A 20,652-nucleotide genomic window follows, 5' to 3' on the forward strand; every position below is an offset into this window, starting at 1 on the left:
CCTTTTCGGTTGAAGAATAGTACGTGTTTTCCAATGGTGAAAATGTTCTTTCAAAAAAGGCCGTAGGCAGCAGGGGTATTAAACCATCCACTTTTTGATACGGTTAACATAAGTGGTTTGTAAAGGCATAAGCTTGAGTTGGAAAAATGTGCATCAAATTCATTTAATTAGCACCGACGTTTAGATTTTTTGCTGTGCGTTATTGTGCCCTATTTTCGTCTTATTCGCACCACGTTTATAACGCCACAAAGAGAGCGGGAGTCCGCAAATAGTTGATAGCGGGCTGAAGTGTAGAGCAAGATCGTCAGCTTAAGGCTAAGAACTTCCAAGTGTGTAGATATAACGTTGCTACTGTGGTACAGCATGATTTGCATGTACATAAAACAGTACCACAAAAGAGATTTATTTTCTTAACCATCGCCTACATTATGTGGTTTTGCTGTCGCACAATATGATTGCGTTTGTATCGTAACTGTTCATGTAATTTGGAGGTATATGCTGGATAAGAGATTATTCAGTTACGTAAGATAGTGTAATAAAAAAATAATGCAGTGTAGTCAAGACAGACAAAATAAATTTGACACAAAGTTTTTGCTTCATTGGGAACGCGATTCATTGATGTCAAACAGTCCGAATGTACGTTTTGACCCAGTACCTAAATCTCGGGAAATCCCGGGAATGAGAAGTAAAAATTCCTGGAAATCTTAATGTCGTATTTTTGTTCATTTAATCCCAACCCTACGCTTTGTACGAAACGCTTACAAGTGGGACGAGAGTGAAAAGTGTGGGAATCACATTAAAAACCAGTTAAATCATTACCTTCAGCACTGCGTGGTTTCATTCTTGCAAACAAGCGTGTAAAAACCACAATGAAATAAAGATATTTTTAGAATATTAAAAATCCACAAGCGGGCGCTGTTGATCAATTGTCAAATCAACGCACGCTTGGCATTTGTTGTTATGACGCACTTTATTGAATGTCATTTCATGTAAAAGGTATGTTAATTCATGTGATCGTTTCACGCTTTTATTTCACGAACACCTTTCATCTGCCTATGTCATATGCAAATTAGGTGTTAATTGCGTTATCGAATGGGCTGCTACAGTTATGCGCAGCCTTCAACACAGCTACCTAAAGTCATGCATTTTTAAATTTGTTTAGGAAGTGCATTTAGCACTAAATACCGCCTAATTTGATACCTAAAGTAGCCAAATTAACCGTCAATTACTGCAGCATAGTTGAAAATTAATCTTGATAACCATGAGATTTTTAGGTGCCCTTTTAATATTGACAGTTCATTTGGTTACTTTAGGTATCTCAAAATCGGCACTGTCACAATCTTCGTGAAATACAATTCAAATCTAACTTGACTTGACTCTCTACCGTTGTCAGGCAGTCGCTAAATTATTACATGTTTAACTAAAACCAAAAAGAAAGCGTTCATATAGCGACTTTGTAAGTTGTGATGATTTATTTCGAATCGAAAAACATATCGGTTTTCTTGCAAATCTAGTTTGAAAATGTTCATCGGTCAGTTTTTGTATCATTATATTCGCCTATTTCCACCTATTTCATTTTGCAAGAAAACACAACTGACTCCATTAAACTTTAATATTTATTACTAACATACAACTTTATCAACATAGCAAGCAATATTGCTTTTTAGTATATATTTCCAATCAAGATATGACGTAATGATGACGAAATACGTGATGATATTATTCCTCACTCTTCGATTTTGTCTGCAAAATAAAATCTAAATGTATTTAAAGTTTTAGGTTTTAGGTTTTTTATTGAGCTTCCTGGCATGTAGATTAGCTTTTTAAATACCCAGAAATGTGGCGTACGTTATTCAAGTTAGTTGTGTCAGAAAGATGCATAACTTTATTAAAGTAAAACAATCTTTTGTTTAGTACATAACAAGTTAAAGTACCAGGCAAGTTCTAATACTCTCTAGTACCAAATAGTGTTTTTAATAGGTAGTAAGTTTTTTTTAAAATGTTTTATTAAACAGTTGGGGTGAGGAAAAGCATACATACCTCTATTTCCTATTGTACATACTAAATTGTACTGTTTTAAACCAGGGTACACCAAACTTTTTTCACTGCGGGCCGGGTAAGTTTAATAATAATTCGCGCGGGCCGGATAGTTTACATGCCCTAGCGCCGTCTTTCCGAACTTAGGCCGCAAGGCGATTTTGATAGGGGCGCCAGGATATGGTCTTTCTATAATCCCATTAAAATCTGGTGATGCGACTATTAAATTGTAAAGTTAGTCTCATCTTACAAGCAATGCTTGTATATTACGTCACAAGTGACCAAAGAAAGCAATTCTTTGCGCACAATTAACCTTTGTAGTCTTGTTTGTGACGTAATAAACTGGCTTTGGGTCAATCCTGGGTGTTATAATCCCATAAAACAAGGTAATATCAAATCTACATATCGCGACAGGAAAACTTTCGTAAAGTTATCAATGCGATTCGACAAACCAAAAAATGTGGTCGCGGGCCGGATGAAATGACCTCGCGGGCCGGATCCGGCCCGCGGGCCGTAGTTTGGTGACCCCTGTTTTAAACATTTGAATAGGGTCGAATTACCAGTCGCATATAATAGGTATGCAGGAAAACACAAAAAGACCAGTCAAAAAGTAGTGAACAAAATTTGTTACATATTATTCAAATAGAATGTTTCTTATTTTGATTTTGATTGTTATGGTAGAATCTGTTAAAAACTTACGAGCAGCACCAACGATGGCCACGACTGCTGCAAAAATGTTGAGAATGAAAGCCACCCATCCTAGATAGAAGCTGTACCCAAACAGGTTGCTGCTTCCAAGGATAAGATGCAACCCGGTAAACACGGCACATGCAATCATCATAAACACCACTGCAAATCGATAACGTATATATAAAGGCAGTCGCAGAAAAAAGTGGTATCTAATTAATAGATTAAAAAGTGTGTTGTTACAGTTTAAGTGACCACGAGTTATAAGCCCCACGAAATTACAATAAGATATACACACCTTATTTTAACTTGGAGTTTTTGAAATTAGGTATTTATTAAAAATTAGGTAAGTATTTATTGTACATATGCTTTAATTTAAATCCAGAAGTTTATTTTCATAAGCGAAAAAACGCCTGAACATAGCTGTTATTCCGCAACGACAATTACCAAAAACACAAATTGTTCCAATTCTAATTTTTCAAGACGTATCCAATTCAATTCATTTCAATGGTTTATTTGTCATGAGACATTGCACAACGAGAAAAAAAACGAAATTGCACAACAAAAGTATCTGCGTGACGGGTCAATGAAAGGCCAATCATTGGCCGCCAAGTCATTGACCTACTATTGTTTATTCAGTAGCGATGAACTACGAAAAAGGACGAAAGAAATCCCATTTGAAAAGAAACATCATTTCCAATAAATATTATTTAATTTGACAATTTTGAGATAAGTTTGATTTTAATTTTTATTGAAATGTATATAATCATATTTATATACAATGATCAATAATATAATGGTAGAAGGAATAAAAACGGTTGAATTCACTGTTTTTAGGTACTGCTGCTTAGAAAGACCACTAAACTTACTTGCAAGCACTGTGAGGGAGCTAGCTGCCACTTTGATAATTTTCTTGTTCTTCCAAAAGCAGAACCCGAAGCAAATAAGAGCAGCACACTGGGAAATCATAGCCATGATACCGAATGCTGCAGTGGCTTGCTTGTATGGATGCAAGCTACCTGAAAAATTGTAAAATACTGTTGGCCAACTTGAACAGAGAATGAAAAGTTTAACTGGCGATCTCCTATAGCTGAAGTCATACGAGGGAGGCAACGGTGATTGTGATTTGACTTTCGGAATGCTTACCATAAAGCATATGTAGCATAGCTGGCAAAGCGCCAGCCTCGGATAGGCTCTTGCCGTGCGATCAAAGGCTAGATTTTTCTGGCGTATTCTGCTTACAAAACGTAGAAACGCTTCAAAGGACAGCTTGGTACAGCATTATGCCTTTAATAAGCCTGGAGTTTTATAATATACATCAAGTGATATGAATCACAGGGTATTGAATTAAAAGTGTTGGCTCGAATCCCACCGACAGCTTTAGCTTATGTCTTGCAGCTTGAGTTTGCTTGAGAAAACAGTTTGTTTGGTTTAACCACTAATTACTAAAATATGCCTGAAATTTTGGTGCAAAGTCAAAAACATAAATTCTGGGGAATAATTCAACAATTAAATTTGTGGGTTCGAATCCCACCGCAAACTAGCATTTTTATGCATGGGAATGTTTGGGAATCTGTCTTAACTTGGTAAACGCTATTAATACGCCACATGTGTTCTGTTCGTATGTATAACTTAGTTAAAAGAGCGCTTATTCTTAGAATACGCAATTTATGACTATATTTTTGTTTTTCAAACCCATCAAAACAATTAAGGCCACTTAAAATACACCCGTTGTAGTTATTCTACACAAGCACATTGTTACCATTTGTGAAATGTTTTACCGCCTTTCGTGATATTATGCAAACTACGTTATGACATTTAAATGTGATTTAATAACGTGCTGTGATAGGTCTTTGTAGTTAACTGTCACGTAACTAGACACTTTTCTGTCTATCACGTCTATTAGACCTGATGAACATAAGTAAATACCAGGACAACTGGCGGTTTGCCACAACGTGTAATATAACAACATTCCGGCAACGCCCTAATAGGCTTCTCCTGTGTAAACAATATGCTAAGAGTAGCGGTTTTCTCGCCTAATTGGGCGGGTTTTGGACTTTAATTGTCACAAAAACAGTTGATTGGAAATAAAATCGGGCTGGTTTTGTATCATTATAACTCGTTTGGAAGAAAATTGGACTGGTTTTGGGCAATTCTATAACCCATTTAGTGGTTTATAGAAACGTTGATTAAACACAATACAATGAACAATATTTGCTACAGACTCCCTACTTTTGAAATATGCTCCAATGACTATTAACCGCCCATATTTAACTATGGCTGGAGCACATAACTTAAAGACAGGGGTTTACAATTTACATGCATTTTCCCCCTTGGGTAAACAGACTGGGTCGATGTAAACCCAGTCGGTACTTCTCAATGTACGTAACCAAACCACGATTCATATTAAATCCAGCCCTAAAAATTGCCGATAGGCTAAAATTTGATGACTGCATTCCTTACAGTGCCAATTCTACATAGTAGACAGTTTCAATTGTATTAAAACTTCAGATTGAATTAAAGGTTGCTATATTGCAGTTCATTACGCAATCACAAACCTAAGACCCAGTTTCAGCAATGTTGCATAAAGGTGTGCGTGTATGAAACACTTTTTTACCAAATACGACAACAGTTTTATACCAAAAATTATTTTTAAAAAATGTTATGTGGCAATTTTGTAATAAGATCTACTTTTTGGTAACTTTTGGGTGATTTTGCTGAAGCGAATTCCGTTTATCCGCCAAACTATATAAGTAAACAATAACTCATTTTTTTCTTAACGTCCTGACATAGGCAAAAACCTGTGCGTTAAACCGCAGTTTTTTTTCTGGGTTTTTAATTTAGCCGTAATTCTGTTAATATTTTAGTCTGTTAAGTAATTTTTGTGACGCCATAGTTGATACAAAAAAACGGTTCACAAAAGTTCATTTAGTTGTACTCAGGGGTAACGAAGGTTAAAAACCAATTGAAATCAGAGGTGTGTTAAGTCAGTGGTCGGCAACCGCCGGTCCGCGGCCCGGTACTGGTCCGCGAGGAGTTCGTTACCGGGCCGTAGAATTTTGTAGGTTAAATGCTATAAAACATTTTGCCTATGTATCCCGGGGATGATAAACTAATTTAAGCGTTTTTATTGCTAAATATTTGTAGTGTTTTGAAGACCGGTCCGCGATAAAATTTTGGTTTCAAAACCGGTCCGCAGTGCAAAAAAGGTTGCCGATCCCTGTGTTAAGTAACAATTTTGGCACATCGTTTTTTTGACTTACCTACAGCAGTGTTATCGCACACTCCACCACGACAATGCCTGAAAATTCCGAAGGAAGCATTTTCGTTGTAAGTCCACACAGGTGTTGCAAAGGAAATAACACTGAGAACGAATGTGACCACAAGAAGGCCCATCACTGCAGCAATAATAGGGTTTACTTTCACCATTTTCGTTGTACGAGTTTAGTTAACTTTAAGACTTAGAAATAGAGGAATCTGAAATGATAAAACAAAAATGTTATATGTCAAATTAAAGGTAAAAATAATAATACGGAGACTGAGAATCAAAAATGAAATGAACCAAAGTATGAAAATGCTTCAAATGCGCAAATAATGGATAAAATGCTAAAAATGCAAGTAAAAAAACTAATCATGAGAAAATTGGAAATGAAACATTTCAACACAAATGGGTAAAAAGTCAAATTATTTTCAACAAAAGTATTACGTTAGAGTTAAAACAAAAGAAAATGATAATTAACTGATAAGCAAAATGTAGTGCACCAAACAAAAATATGAAATAGCGCTGTGTCGTTAATAAAATAAAGTACGCTAAAACTCAGGAACCAACGGGAGAGAAATATATCAATATAATACGGGTTTTGAATTTGGTTCACGATACTGCTTAGGCTTAATATAGCGACAATCTCGATATAAAACCTTGCGATATGCGCAGATGCACGTGCAACAAGGCGACATGTTTATGTACTAGAAAAATGTGAAGCGTCCTAGAAACAGCAATTTAATTCCAAAACTGCATTTCTATTACTGAAACTTTTAACTTTGGACGTGAGCTAAAGCTAAACGCTTTACCTTGTAGATTTCAAGTATTTCAAAACCCTGGCATAAATTGTAAAACAATTTAACACAAAATTGTATTCCATATCCTTCAGACGAAATTTGAACGTTTTTAGGCGTTCTCAGTGTTTTCATACAAATCTTAAACTAAACATCGCTAGTTTTGGCTAAGCGCTGCTTATCACTTTTACATAATATATCAGTCTTAGCAACAGATAATTGGATCTCAATCTAAACAGCGTACTTAAATTCATTCTTAACGCTGCAACCATACGCAATAGAATTCAAGCCCGCTACAACCGTTTATACTAAGCCGTATACCTTTTTAAAGGTGATATTTTTAAGAAAACATTATCGTGTAAGGGTTACTGAAGGTGAATATTCTCATATAGCTTGCGTAGTGTTGTTCGCAACTTTAGCCGTCAATACGCTATTAAGCTACGCATTTGGTTATTAAAAGGTCGGTATTTACAAAACGTGATTGATCGTTTAGCGCTGGTCTTTAAGAACATTGTAGCGTTGCATATGGGCGTGGTACCTTTAAAACCCTTTAAATATTACCGCTATAGTGGATTTTGGTTGCGGCAAGGGCGTTGGCCAGTATACATGCATATTACAGCAGTTTATGGACTTATTTTGAATTGAAAAGGGGTGTTCCCAGTAAACATTCGTTTCGATCTGCAGCCCATTTGATAATAAAATCTAGCGCAACCGTTTAAATTAACTGTAATTAGACAGAGCTAAAAAATGTTTTTTTTTCATTAATTTTGACATTTGCTCATCGAATTCGGACATTAGTATGTTAATTAGCAATTGATATAGTTGGATAACTTCGCCTGTGATGCTTAGTACTTTTGTCTCGTGATTATTATAAACTGACACAACAAAGTTAATTGTTTTTGTGAGCCAAATCTTGTGTGCCAACGTTTTTGTGGATAATGGTGCTGTGTCGACTATAACACTATGCCAAACTGACCAAATCACACTGCTTTTCAATGCGGTGGCATGAAATTTTATTCCAGGCAGTGCATATTCCACCAAGCAATACATTTGTAGTAAGTTGCGAGTCATAAAATCAAATTCAATTTGAAACGTCAAACGGAAAAAAAATATTTCGTAGCACAAACAAACACAAATTTGTAAAAAAGTTGTTTTCATAATGCAAAATGTCTAAGATGAATTTCGATCCAAACTAATGCCACGAATTTTGTTGTGTTGCAATTTTCTAACTTACGTTCGTTTAATTTACAAAGCAGGAACATAGTAGACAATAAATACGTTAATATGCGCAGTTATAACGGTAGTTTAATTTTAAAACATGTGTTTATATTCAAGAATACAGGATGACATAAATACGCTTATATCGTTGTACTGCTTCAGTCCTCGATTTTATCTGCAAAATAATGCAAATGTTTTAACCAAAATACCTAAAAATGTAGAGACTATCTAAACACGTTTTGTAATGCGCGGTTTACAATAAACGATAGTTGAAAACTTTTTAAAAATTGTTTTAGGCCAACACTTTCAATGTATGGCGGCTATAATACTCAAAAAAGCACTGAAACGATATTCTAAACAACTATTCAATCAATTAAATCATACTACGCCAGGCCCATTAAAGGCGTTTCAAAGAATTATCCGTTTAAGCATTCCAATATTGCAAGGCGTAGGCTAAAAAAAATCTAGCCTGCGGGGAGTCTTTCTGGCACTCGTGGGTTCGAATCCCACCTCAGGTTGGATTTTTTAGCCTACGCCTTGCAATATTGGAGTGGTTGGTGGCCGGCTGATTCGGTTTAACGCCTTTAATGGGCCTGGCGTACTGTAATTGTTAAATAAGTGTGCCGTGATCGCTGGTCTGCATGGACGCTTCAGGGCTGATAACCAAATCAAGCAAGGTAATGTTTAAAACTTACGGACTGCTCCCACTATAGCCACGATTGCTGCAAAAGAGTTGAGGATGAACCCGACCCAGGCCAACCAGAAACTGTAGCCGAACCAGTTGGTGCTGCCAAGGAGGATATGCATTCCAGTGAAAACAGCAGAGGCTATCATGGTAAACACCACTGCAAATAAAATAGTAAAATAAACGACGTGTTTGGTTGACGCTAGGCTTTAATTCAGTAGTAAGTCATTTTGGGAGACTGGTTTAAATCGTCTTAAATTTAATTATTCCCACTTTTGCACTATACGGAGAAAGCAGTATTAACGACGAGTTATGGTAAAGTTACTTAATCGTTACATCAAAGATTGTGCTAGTGATGAATTTACAAAAGTTGTTTTAAGTATTTAAAAAATTTAAGTCAACAGAAGTCTAATAAACCATGAATTCAAAGTTTGAAATTGCCTTTAGACAACAAAACGCACTAAAAAACGATGTAGCCTGTCATTGTGATGCACTTGAAAGGGTTGAAAAATACTATCTATTTTTGCTCTTGTATTTTTTCTGCGTACGTTTTGTCTCCTAAAGCACACCAATTTGATACGAAATTAGAGTCCGCAACCCATATGGAAGATTAATGATAGTGTGCAAGACGTAGCAGAAAACTAATCCTGTCTTTATAGCTTTCTTACGCGGAAACGAATAAGCAAGAAAAGCTAGCCGATGGTGTGTTTCATAACTACGAAAGTCAGCCAATGTGCAGCTGGCTTTTTAAGGAAAAGTGTAGGCGATAAAAATAAAACAGATATTAAGTGAGAAGGTTGCCCAACACAATTCGGTTACATTTTAATTTGCTTCGTTAACTTACTTGCAACGACGGTGCATGAACAAGCTCCAACTCTCAGCATCTTATTGTTCTTGAAGAAGCACACAACAAAGCAGATGATGGCAACACCCTGACTGATGATTCCCATGATGCCAAATGCGCTGGTTGCCTTCTTGTATGGGGGCACATGGGCTGTGTAGATAAAAACACAATTAGACCTATTATGTACAGTGAGACACAGTAATGCTTTTTGTTTAAAAGGTATTCTTATCCATAAACAAATGTACCATCTTGTCAAGCCCCAAAAGTAGTCCCATATTTCTTTTTAAGTATGTTTACATGTTTAAGAATTCGAACATTCTATTCCAAGAGTGTTAACGATTCAAACTATACCCCACCGTGAAACAAACGCTAATGATCATAGTGTTGTTTCAAAATCAAAGCTTGCATATGGCGTATTTTGTAGCAAGACGTGGACATATCGAAACGTTTGCTTGGTGAATTAGATTTTAAATATGGATTTTAAAAAGTGAGTTTGAATCCCATCAAATGCAGTGCTGGATTAACCATTAGGCAAAATAGGCACGTGCCAACAGGCCAGTAAAAAATCCAGGCCACTTTAAATGATTTGGCAACACTGATAATTCTAATTTTTTAGTTGCCAACCATGATTTTCGGGCCACTTATAAAATGTGCCTACAGGCCTGCAGACCCTTATTCCGGCACTGATCAAATGAAAGAATTTTTGCATATGTTTAAAAGACTAGATATAAAGGCTTTTTGTTAGTAACACATTGACAAATTGATTGCTGTGGATTTTAATAGTTTTAGGTGGGATCGAACGTATGACCTTAACATGTGTGGTGGTTTCGTCCAACAATACAAAAGAGAAAAAAATGCAGTAGACCACTCGTTTGTGGACCAGGAAAAAGTGTTTCATATATGATTGTAAACAGTTTTTTAAGTACTTTGTGCCATGAATTTTGTCACTGTAAAGTGGGCTATGTGGTTACTGGCGACTTAGAAAAGGCTATGTCGTTGCAAACGTAAAAGCATTAAGTCAGTAAATGTTAAGTACACTGTTTCGGCCCAGAAGGTCTCACCAGGGCAGCTGGTGACGAGAGAAAGACCGTATTGGCTAGTGTAGCCATCCAACGGCACTCCAGTTTGTTGGGAGTAACAGACTATAAAGCCATGCCTTGCTTATTCTGTTCGATACCACAACTGGGCATACATCACAGAGAAAACTGGCTCATAATGGCCAAGTAACTGCTTGGGAGCCAAAGTGATGAGACCTTGTAAGTCGAAACGGTGTTCACTGTCTGCATATTTTTTCATTATGTTTAGTAAAAAACGTAAACATCTCAAACCACGTTTGCCTTAGATACATCTGTAACTTTGAGTCGACGTTCTTTGTGCAGTACCCAGTTACATTCCTTCTGCTGGTTTTATTTTACGTTACAATGTCAGTACTAATTTTTGAAAGCTCGTAATGATTTATACATAAATATTTGCGTATATGTTTCTGCTGATGAATCCTGTTAAATACCCACGCTATGATTCAGTGACGTCACTAGTAACGTCATTACATAAAACTGTGATAGTTTGTAGACTTTGAAGCCCGTACACACCCTCTTTATATGATATCACGTCGAACACGACTAATGTGCATGAATGAATGTCTCAGCAGTTAAAGCAGTTGACATTAATAGCTTACCAATGCTACATGAATAAAGTTGTTAATAAACGTTTACGATCATTGGTATTACAGTCACATCTACGAAGACATGTCTTCATGATTTTAGGACAAGCATAATATATGTCATTTTCATTTGAGTATGCCTTGTCTATGAACTCGGCAAAAATGCTAATAAAATTAAAACAATCGGATTTCAACCTTTCTTGGGTCATTTTGCATTTAATCACACATTTGACGAAATATAAATCTTGTTGCAGGTAAAAATTAACTGTTTTGTAGTAAAGGGAGCTGAAAACGACTTAGTACCTTTTTATAACTTAAATATTATACATTTCGTGTATCTTAATATATATCTATAAAGATACACGAAATAAACCACAACTCTCCAATTGAGGGGGTGTTAAATACGGACAACATTTTTGCTCTCGTTAATCCATTTGCAGATTTCGATGATAAAAATATTACCTTTAAATAACAAAACTTTCACATCTATACCCACAAAATTGTGATCTTCTTTTTTATTCCTATAGCATGTCAAGTTTATCTTTTGAGATAATTTTCCCCCGGTTGTTGTCTTTTCTGATGAAAACTGATTTGCCCAAAATCATGTATAAAACATTTAATTTCCCAAGGTAAAGAATAAAGGAGTGCTAAACCTGCGTATGGAGTCGTATAAACGTTTGTTAAAATATAGTTGCCGCGGCGGCGCCAGAATTAAACCTGTTTCCCAGATATTTGACTTTCAAAGCTAGATGTTTGAGGTCTTGAAGTAATATTACAGACTACGCAGAAAATACGGGTTTAACTTTGAAAAAAAAGTCTCGACAAGTCATAGGCCACATTGGCTAGGACAGCCATCTGATGAGACCGTGTAGGCCGAAACAGTGTGCTTTGCAGTTTAATTAGTATTGATTGGCTAAAGGCTTTTGTAAAGATAGGTATCGATTTGTAGTTAGTAGGGCACGAGTAGTCGTTATATTATGTTAAAAATTTCTTAACAAATTTGGAATGATATTCACTTGCAATGCGGCCGTCGATTACGAAACGTTTGTGCCCCTCTTTTAGACGTTAATTTCCAAAAAAATCACAACTTATAGAAAAATTACAATAAAAAATCACAGCTCTTACGCATAGCTTGACAGACGCCGTCACGGCAATAAGTGAAAAGTCCATGGGTCGAGTTTTCGTTCACAGTCCACACTGGGGTTGCATATGAAGTAATTGTAATAGCAAAAGTTATCACCAGCAAAATTAGAACCACCAAGATGATTGGGTTAATCTTTGCCATTGTTCGCTGTTGCTCAGTTGTATTTGATTAAGATCAATAGTTTGTGCTGTAAAATGAAAATGAAACTGGGTAATAAAAATAGTGATGTTGTACTCATGTGTTCCATAAACATGTGCAGAACAATTAGTATTAAAAAGCAGTTTAGAGCCGTAACTTATGTTGTAAAAATAAAGCAATTTAAAATAAAATTGGGGAGTCAATACATAAAACCGCGTTGCACACAGTAAAAAAAATTCAAGAACTCTCAACTTGGCAGAAAGTTGTTTGTTTTCAAATATGCTTTTACATAAAACACTTGCATATGTTCTTGAGGTTTTAAATGTACTTGTATGTGTTATTCCAAACCAAAACTACTTTAAACTTTAAATCATTACTGGGATCAGCCCTTGAGTCTTCATGCACACCCAGAAGATCGCGCTTACCCACAATAAAAAGATATTTCACGAAAATTTTATGAACAATGTCAGTAAAGACGACCAAAGAGCAGAATTATATGGTTTACCATACACCAAAATAAAACTAATTTACAGAAAAAACTAACATCTGTTTGTAAAGTGTAACATACTAAAGTATTTGGACTTGGAACTAAGAGCACTCCTGTCTGATCAAGCCAAACGTTAGAATAAACCAATCTACCAGGCGCCAAGGCTTTCCTTTGGATTTATAATTTGCCTTTGTAAGGTCAATCTTAAAGGCAAAGCGAGTTTTGCAAGACATGATTTACTATAGATTTCAGCGTGCTTACGCCAGACGAAGTGAAACGGTATGAACTTAGATAAAGTTCCCAATGCCCTTGACGAATTGCGTAAGGTCAAATTTGAATCTGCAGTCTTGTATAGATTGCTACACTGCGCAACACAATATTTTGTGAGACCATAATCATATAACGCCATGTAATGACAATGTAGTTCGATTAGACTTTATCCACTAATTGTGATATTCGTATTAGGAAATTTCTATTAACTTTAGAACTCACATGAGACAAAGTTCGCTAAATACCGATACGCAAAAACGTAAAAAACATTTGCAAATATTTGAAACTAATTATGAGAAAATTCTGACCCATAGGGCTATTAGAATTGGAGCGTGGTTTAAATCAAAAATAGCAATCAACCCAACTTACACACTTAGTTCCTAACCATTCATTCAGAACCTAACCCTATTCCAGTCTTAAAGTTGTTGAAATAGCTTCCCTTTACGCCATCTATCGGAAATTAGTAAACTTTTCTATTCTGTGTTCTTACATTAGTACCTCTACCTTTTTGTGCACCAAATTGCTTCGACGCAACTATTTCCGACTAACGTTTTTGTGAAACGATGCAGCTTGCTTTTCTTTATTTGCCAAACAATTGATTTTATTAGCAGCTGGATAAAATTTTAGTAGTAACTCGTATAACTCACAGAAGATATACGAAATAAAATTATTAGAAGATATTTAAAATAAGATTATTTTAAGGCCCTGTTTCTTAATCTGCACACAATAAATTTCTTCAACTTAATTTGAATTCCTATCGGATTGAAAACCATTATTTTGTACTAAACCGTGTTAGTTGAATAAGAGTTGGATTTCAGTGCATGTTATTTTATCTTTATTTAGCTTAATTAGGCAATGTACAGTCCTGTTCGTTTTTAGGGTATTTGATTCGCAAATATTGTATTTCTCAAACCCAAGAAAGGTTTTGTGTGATTGATTGTATATTAAAAAATATTAATATTTTATTTAAAAAAAAAAGCTGGTTGGAAGACTTTTGGGTTGAAGCTCAACCAATTTTCTTTCACGCAATGCTGGTTTGCAATTTTTTTGCGTTTTCAATCCATTAACGATGGGGTAGACCGCTTTTACCAGACAATATGGAATTCCGTCACTACAAATCTTATGAACATAAAATAAGTTGCACTCGAACGTTAAGGTCTCATCAGTGCAGCTGGTGACGAGAGGTCGGCCGTATATTGGATAGCCATTCAACGGCACTCCAGTTTTTGGGAGTAACAGGGTAGACAAACCCATGCATCATCTAGTCTGTGCGATGCCACAACTGGACATACACGACATGGGGAACTGGCTCATAATTGCCAGGCAACTGCTTAGTAACCAAAGTGAAGCCGGCTCAGTGGAAAAGCACCGTGCCAGTAAGTGGTAAGCTGCAGGGAATGTACACTGCTTCGATCAATACGGTCTCATCAGTTATAGGTCTATACAGTGTGCACTGTCTACAGCAGTGGTTCTCAACCAGGGGTCCGCGACAACTTCGGGAAAAAACGAGATTGATAAATCGCGATTTAGAAAAACGCATCAACGTGTTAAAATAGCATGAAATTTGTTTGAAAACATTCTTCACAGGCGAAAACAAAATACATTGTAACATTTATAACCCCATTGTGGCGCAACAGCCGTAAATTGTCAGTGGCAAACAACGTTACATCACAATGTAATGGGTCTTTCATGTTAATGCACGATGTCCCAACCCAAACCAAAGTGATTGAAATTTTGGTCCTGGACCGAACGTGGTCGGCATTTAATGCACCATGTATAGGTTGCTTGATATTAAAAAAGTACAAAAAGCCACCTTCACCTTCAAAGGGTCCGCAATTAGATTTCAGTGTCGAAAAGGGTCCGCAAGGACAAAAAGGTTGAGAACCACTGGTCCACAGCTTATCATTTACTGGATCGATGCTTTTAGTTTTTGGTTTTTAGAAATCTATTTATTTTGCAAGAGCATTCTGCATATGTTGGGTACGCTAGTATCCAAATTCGCGTACAGTCAGGAAAAATATAGTTGCTCATATTTTTAAAAAAATGTCATTTTTTCTTTCGTCGTTATTTTGTCTCAATTCAAACTAACTGAGTGAATATATATTATTCTGCTTGAAAAATTTAGTTAAGATGTATTATTGGGCTAAATGATAATAATGTTTTCACACTAAAAAAAATAGTAATACATATAGACATGATTGTACAATATGAATAAAAGAAAGCACAAAAATAATATTTACTCGCTTTACTAATAAAAACTGTATTATTTGTTTGGAACAGCATCGCAAAACAATAAACACTTTTTGATAGGAAACAAACTGCTGTAATACACGATTAAATTGTACTTTTTTGTTTCATTTATTGAGTTTAAATAAGCTTATTCAATAACACTGGCTTTATTGATTTAAATGCTTGTCAAATCAGTGTTTTTAATTTGAACTTTTAGTGAAGGTTAAACTCTATAACATATGCAAATAAATGTTGGTATATTTTTTTGTATGAAATAAATGTGACGAATATGATTACAAGATAAATTGTGCAAATGCAATCATGTCAAATAGTAATAATAAAGAAAATATATAATTTTCAAATTTCGCACGAATACCAGACACTGCGGTACATTTAAAGAACAGACAAACTCGGTTAATTACATAATTCGAATAATTTTAAAGGCATTGGTTATCCCAGGTAATAAGTTAAATTGCATAACAAAGCTTTATATGTTGGTTATGCGATTAACCGGATTCGCCTGTGTTCAGTGATACGATGTTAAATACAGATGTGTGGAGTTGATTCCAATTTTCTATCCTATTCTTTAATCTTGTCTGGAAATAAAAACAGGAAAACTTAAGTATTATCAGAATAAAACGATAAACATTTATATTCAAACAATACGATAACATGTTGTAGGCATAACTCTATGCTGGAATTTGTTTAAGCTAGTCCCATTATCATGATTTTTTGTACTATTCTGTGCCATCATTTTATATGCAGTATTAAAATTAATAAAATGCAACCATTAAATTGGTCGAAAAGTAAATGGTTACTGTTACACGCAAAGCTGGTGGTTTAAGTCTTGCCGCTACCGTTTGTTTTTAATGAGGACGGTAAGCCACACTATAAGCAAAAGCATAGTGAGGTAGTACAGAAAATTAGAAATGACATCGAAAAACGGAATTATTTCAATTTAAGTCTTGCTTGCAAAGGAATGTAGTTTAATGGATACGAATCTGTGAAAAACTGAGAGTTGTACTAGAACTAAACTTGAACCTGCGAACCAGTTTGAGTCGTTTAATTTAACAAACCTTAACCGAAATCTAACCGTAAAATGAATTTTTAGTAAAACGTAGTAAGTTATTAAACTTTTGAGAAAGTCATCGGGTGTGTCAAAATTGACAAAGAATAAGGTCTTACGAAGTGTACGATCCAAGTCCTTTAAGAATTAAACAAGGCCGTGGAGATAATCGGTAGAATTTAAATGAAAGATAATAGGCATTAAACTGATCAAAATAAAACTGAAACTTATGCGCACCAGGTAATTTGCCTGCACCGGATATTTTGGAAATCTAAACGAACTTTATCCATAAAACAATAAACAATGAACCCGAACAGAACCTTAACCATATGACAAGCGCCTCAACTCCCTGATTAAAAATAAGTTACTTGAATTTTGAGTTTGATACGCAATGTGAGCTATTAACATTGAAGGGCATTGTTTCGTAAAAAGTTTTACCACGCCTAAGTTAATGAAACAGGCAATTACATCATGGTTAAACACTACTAACAAGCTATGGTTTACCATTGCAGCATCGTGACTGTGGTTATTAATAAAAGATCCACTTTACATTTAACGCTGATGGGAAATTATATGTCGTGTTATTCTCTGTTATTGAATCATGTTGGGTTACTCGTAAAGCCAATTAGTATGCAACAGTTAAAGGTTAGCATGTAGGCTTTGTAAATCAACAACTTATGATATGTGTATTCAATACCAAATTGCAAACGGCTCTTATTTCGCTAAACTACTTCATATAACGAGCGTCTTTGATTATATTTCAATCGTGATTTGTTTGGTACACTTTTATCCTTGGTGGGCGGGAAGCGCCTAAATGCGTAATGCTTGCAATGAGTCCACCGTCAAGCGCCTCTTTTTATTGCAATGTCGTTAAATCATATTTTATTATATTTTTTCAAGAGAGATCAAGTTTAACGAATGGGTCGGCAACATTTTTGCACTGCGGACTACTTGAAAACTTAAATTTTATCGCCGACCGGGCTTTAAAAGACAACAAATGTTCCGCTATGACAATTTATTACACTTGAACTGGTCAACGCGGCAGTACTCAAGGATTGCATTACATAAACCACTAAAGCATTAAATATATGGCGCCTCAGTTTTCCGCAAACTAGCGGTCATTATATGATTAGCAGCTTATGAATGCACAGCCTATGCACCAAGGATTGTGCTGTTTTACGTTAGATAAATTTGCTGTACTTTAAGCAAACTTGTCTAACGAAGTTTTGCTCGATGCAGAGAGTGTTTCACCCAATTGGTTTGAGGTTTTCTGTTTCAAAGGCTTTATTAAAACGAAACTGCCAGAAATTTTTTACAGTAAATCCATGATAATAGTTTTATCTATGCATTAAAAAAATAAACATTAGCTCTAGGTCAGTTTTGGTTTGAATTAGGACACTTATCAAGTCACTGGAACATCAAGATTTTATTTACAACATGGTTTAGTTCCTAAGACACTTTCTGTTCAATAAAAAAATAACTTAGAAATACTTAGAAGAATTTCAATTTCATAGGTGAAAAAAGTAAGGTTTTTGTATTATTTTTATGATGAGTTCAAGTAAGAGACTTTGTTGATGTTGCAGAAAAAAAACGCCTATAGCTCAATTGATACAGCGCAAATTTGGGAAAGACTCTTGTCGTGGGTTCGAATCCGACCGTTTCTAACCCGTGTTTGCCACATTGGAATGTTTGGTGACCGGCTAATTCGGTATAACGCCTTAAATAGATACTTATGATTTAAATATGAGTGTACTGTGATCGCTTGTGCTTTAGGACTGATCCCAGTTACAAACTTATGTTCATCTGTATATACTTAGCATAGGTTTATATTCTAATCTTGAATGAAATGTTCTGACATTAATGTCTATCGTGTATAGGTCACACGTGATAAAGCGAATACATACTTACATGCCGCCCCTACAACAGCCAGGGCAGTTGCAAATACGTTGAAAATAAAAGCCACCCAGCTAAGATAGAAGCTGTAGCCAAATGTTGCAAAACCCGAATATTTTCCAGTGAACACCGCACAGCATATCATGATGAAAATCACTGAAAAAATAAAATAAAATATCAATGTTAAAAAGACCGTGCTATTAGCTCACTGTATTGTTACTACGGTTTTGTAACTAGATTTCCAAGTGTTTTTGATTTTTTTGTAGGTGTATAACTTTAATTTATAAACAAAAGTCAATGCGCAAAGTGGTAATATTTGTAACTAGTACATGCAAAGATAAAGACATTGACTTTGTTATGCCGAAAATACTTTAACCGGGTCCGTTTTGTTATTTTTAGTTATACGGCAGTAATTACACATTGAGAATCAACCATTTTTGAGCAGTTGAACGAACGAAAAGGTCACGTACCCCTTGTACAAGACCAAATAACTGATGTCATTATTATCTGCAAAAAACCTTTTCAAAAAATTTGTTTAGTTACACACTGTCGAGAATTCAAAATGACTTGCTAGATACTTCGTTGCTTTATACTATTTCAACGCACCTCTGCATACCAAACAATGTCTACTTGCAAAGACAATATACATGTAAAATACCCCAAAGTCCGCCCAAACAACGCAACCCGCAACCAGTGACAAAAACACTCCTCTCGATATTATAAACCAGGGGTGGGCATCCAGCGGCCCGCGGGCCACATGCGGCCCTTTGATTAAAGTTGTGCGGCCCGCAGAGTCACTTGGATTTCAAATGTGCTTACAAACGAGTCCAATTATTTCATTTTTTGAGCAATTTAGTGCACCCGGTGCTAGTTTTCTGCGATCTGACAATATGCTGGTAGAATCAAAAGCGAATTTTGCTTGTAGTAAGTCATTTTTGGTAACGAAGTAAAATCACCTTGTGTTATATAAAGGTGCGGCCGGGATCTTATCGTCGCAATTGTTTTTGGCCCCACAGTGACAAACGTTGCCCACCCCTGTTGTAAACAAACCAAATTGGGCTGGAAAACCGCCACCCTTTCACGCTGTATGTTGTGCATTCCAATTTGGCATTACATATATATTTTTGTAAAAGCATATGAGTCAATAAATGATAAGCTGCAGACAGTGCACACTGTTTCGACCTATGAGGTCTCAGACCTTATAGGTCGAAACAGTGTGCACTGTCTGCAGCATATATATTTTTGTTTATGAATATGTAGTAAGTTTACACTCACTTGCAACTCCAGTCAGCACGGTTCCGGCAACCTTCAACGGCATTTTGTTTTTGTAGAAGGTGAAACCAAAGCAGCCAAGAGCCCCGATTTGGCACAAAATGGCCATGACTCCAAAAGCGGCACTAGCTTGGTAAAAATCTGGCATGGCCTCTGCAACCGAAACACAAAGGTTAGAAATATTTGTTTTTGTTCTTGCATTTCCGGCCTTGTAAATTTGCTTGGGTATTTGTTTTTCAGTTATAATGTGCCGTTTTATGTACCTTTATTAGATTGGTATTGATTTGAGTCAAACACAAGATGTTAACAACTAAATTGTTTTTGTTTGAAAAAGGATTTTTCTGGAAGCGTTTTCTGTCTGTTTATGCTGTATTTTCTAACAGTATATGTTCAAAAAAGATTTAAAAATGTTTAATCGTAAAATTGAAAATGGTATTGTGGAAAAAATGTTCCACTGTACAAATTGCATGCAAAAAAATGAAAAAAGGCATTTGTAATCATTGTAACATGGGAAAGGCATTTTTTCAACTACGGATCAGCCAGATATTATGTTGCCGTGCAAATGTTGACAAATAAATATGTAGTATTTGGTGTGTGCAAAAACATTACAACTTAACAGGCTTAAGTTTAGTAGCTTTGTTGCAATACCGCGTTCCCAAGTAGAGATGAAAATAGTTATTTAATTTGTTTTGCTGTCCTAAGGAGTGGCTATAGTTGCCACTTTTGAGCTGACATTTATGTTTACCAACTACAACTTTAGACATTAAACAGCGATATGAATACAAAACCGTTAAACTCACGCGTATTCATGTTGCGACATTCTCCTCTGTGGCAGAAACGGAATAATCCCCAGGAGGAATGGCCAGCCAAGGTCCATACAGGTGATGCTACACCAATAATTGTGAGAAGTAGGGTGATACCCAAAAGAGCCATTAGGCCACCAATAATTGGATTAATTTTCACCAT

General features: G+C 35.8%; 1 protein-coding gene and 1 long non-coding RNA gene across 2 annotated transcripts; both read right to left on the reverse strand.

The window, feature by feature from the left end:
• Positions 1 to 8,002: 8,002 nt before the first annotated feature.
• On the reverse strand, positions 8,003 to 9,670 carry LOC145220203 (uncharacterized). The gene is made up of 3 exons (XR_013858028.1): positions 9,528 to 9,670; positions 8,694 to 8,843; positions 8,003 to 8,173 (listed from the first exon to the last, which is right to left on the reverse strand). It is a non-coding gene; the product is annotated as an uncharacterized LOC145220203 (long non-coding RNA).
• Positions 9,671 to 10,688: 1,018 nt separating this feature from the next.
• Positions 10,689 to 20,652, reverse strand: LOC145219476 (uncharacterized). The gene is made up of 4 exons (XM_080086840.1): positions 20,487 to 20,652; positions 19,690 to 19,839; positions 18,430 to 18,570; positions 10,689 to 10,807 (listed from the first exon to the last, which is right to left on the reverse strand). The coding sequence occupies exons 1-4, from the start codon at positions 20,650 to 20,652 to the stop codon at positions 10,689 to 10,691; spliced, it is 576 nt and encodes a 191-aa protein (XP_079942966.1).

Source organism: Phallusia mammillata, chromosome 3 (genome assembly GCF_965637545.1).
Source record: "Phallusia mammillata chromosome 3, kaPhaMamm4.hap1.1, whole genome shotgun sequence".
NCBI lineage: Eukaryota > Metazoa > Chordata > Ascidiacea > Phlebobranchia > Ascidiidae > Phallusia > Phallusia mammillata.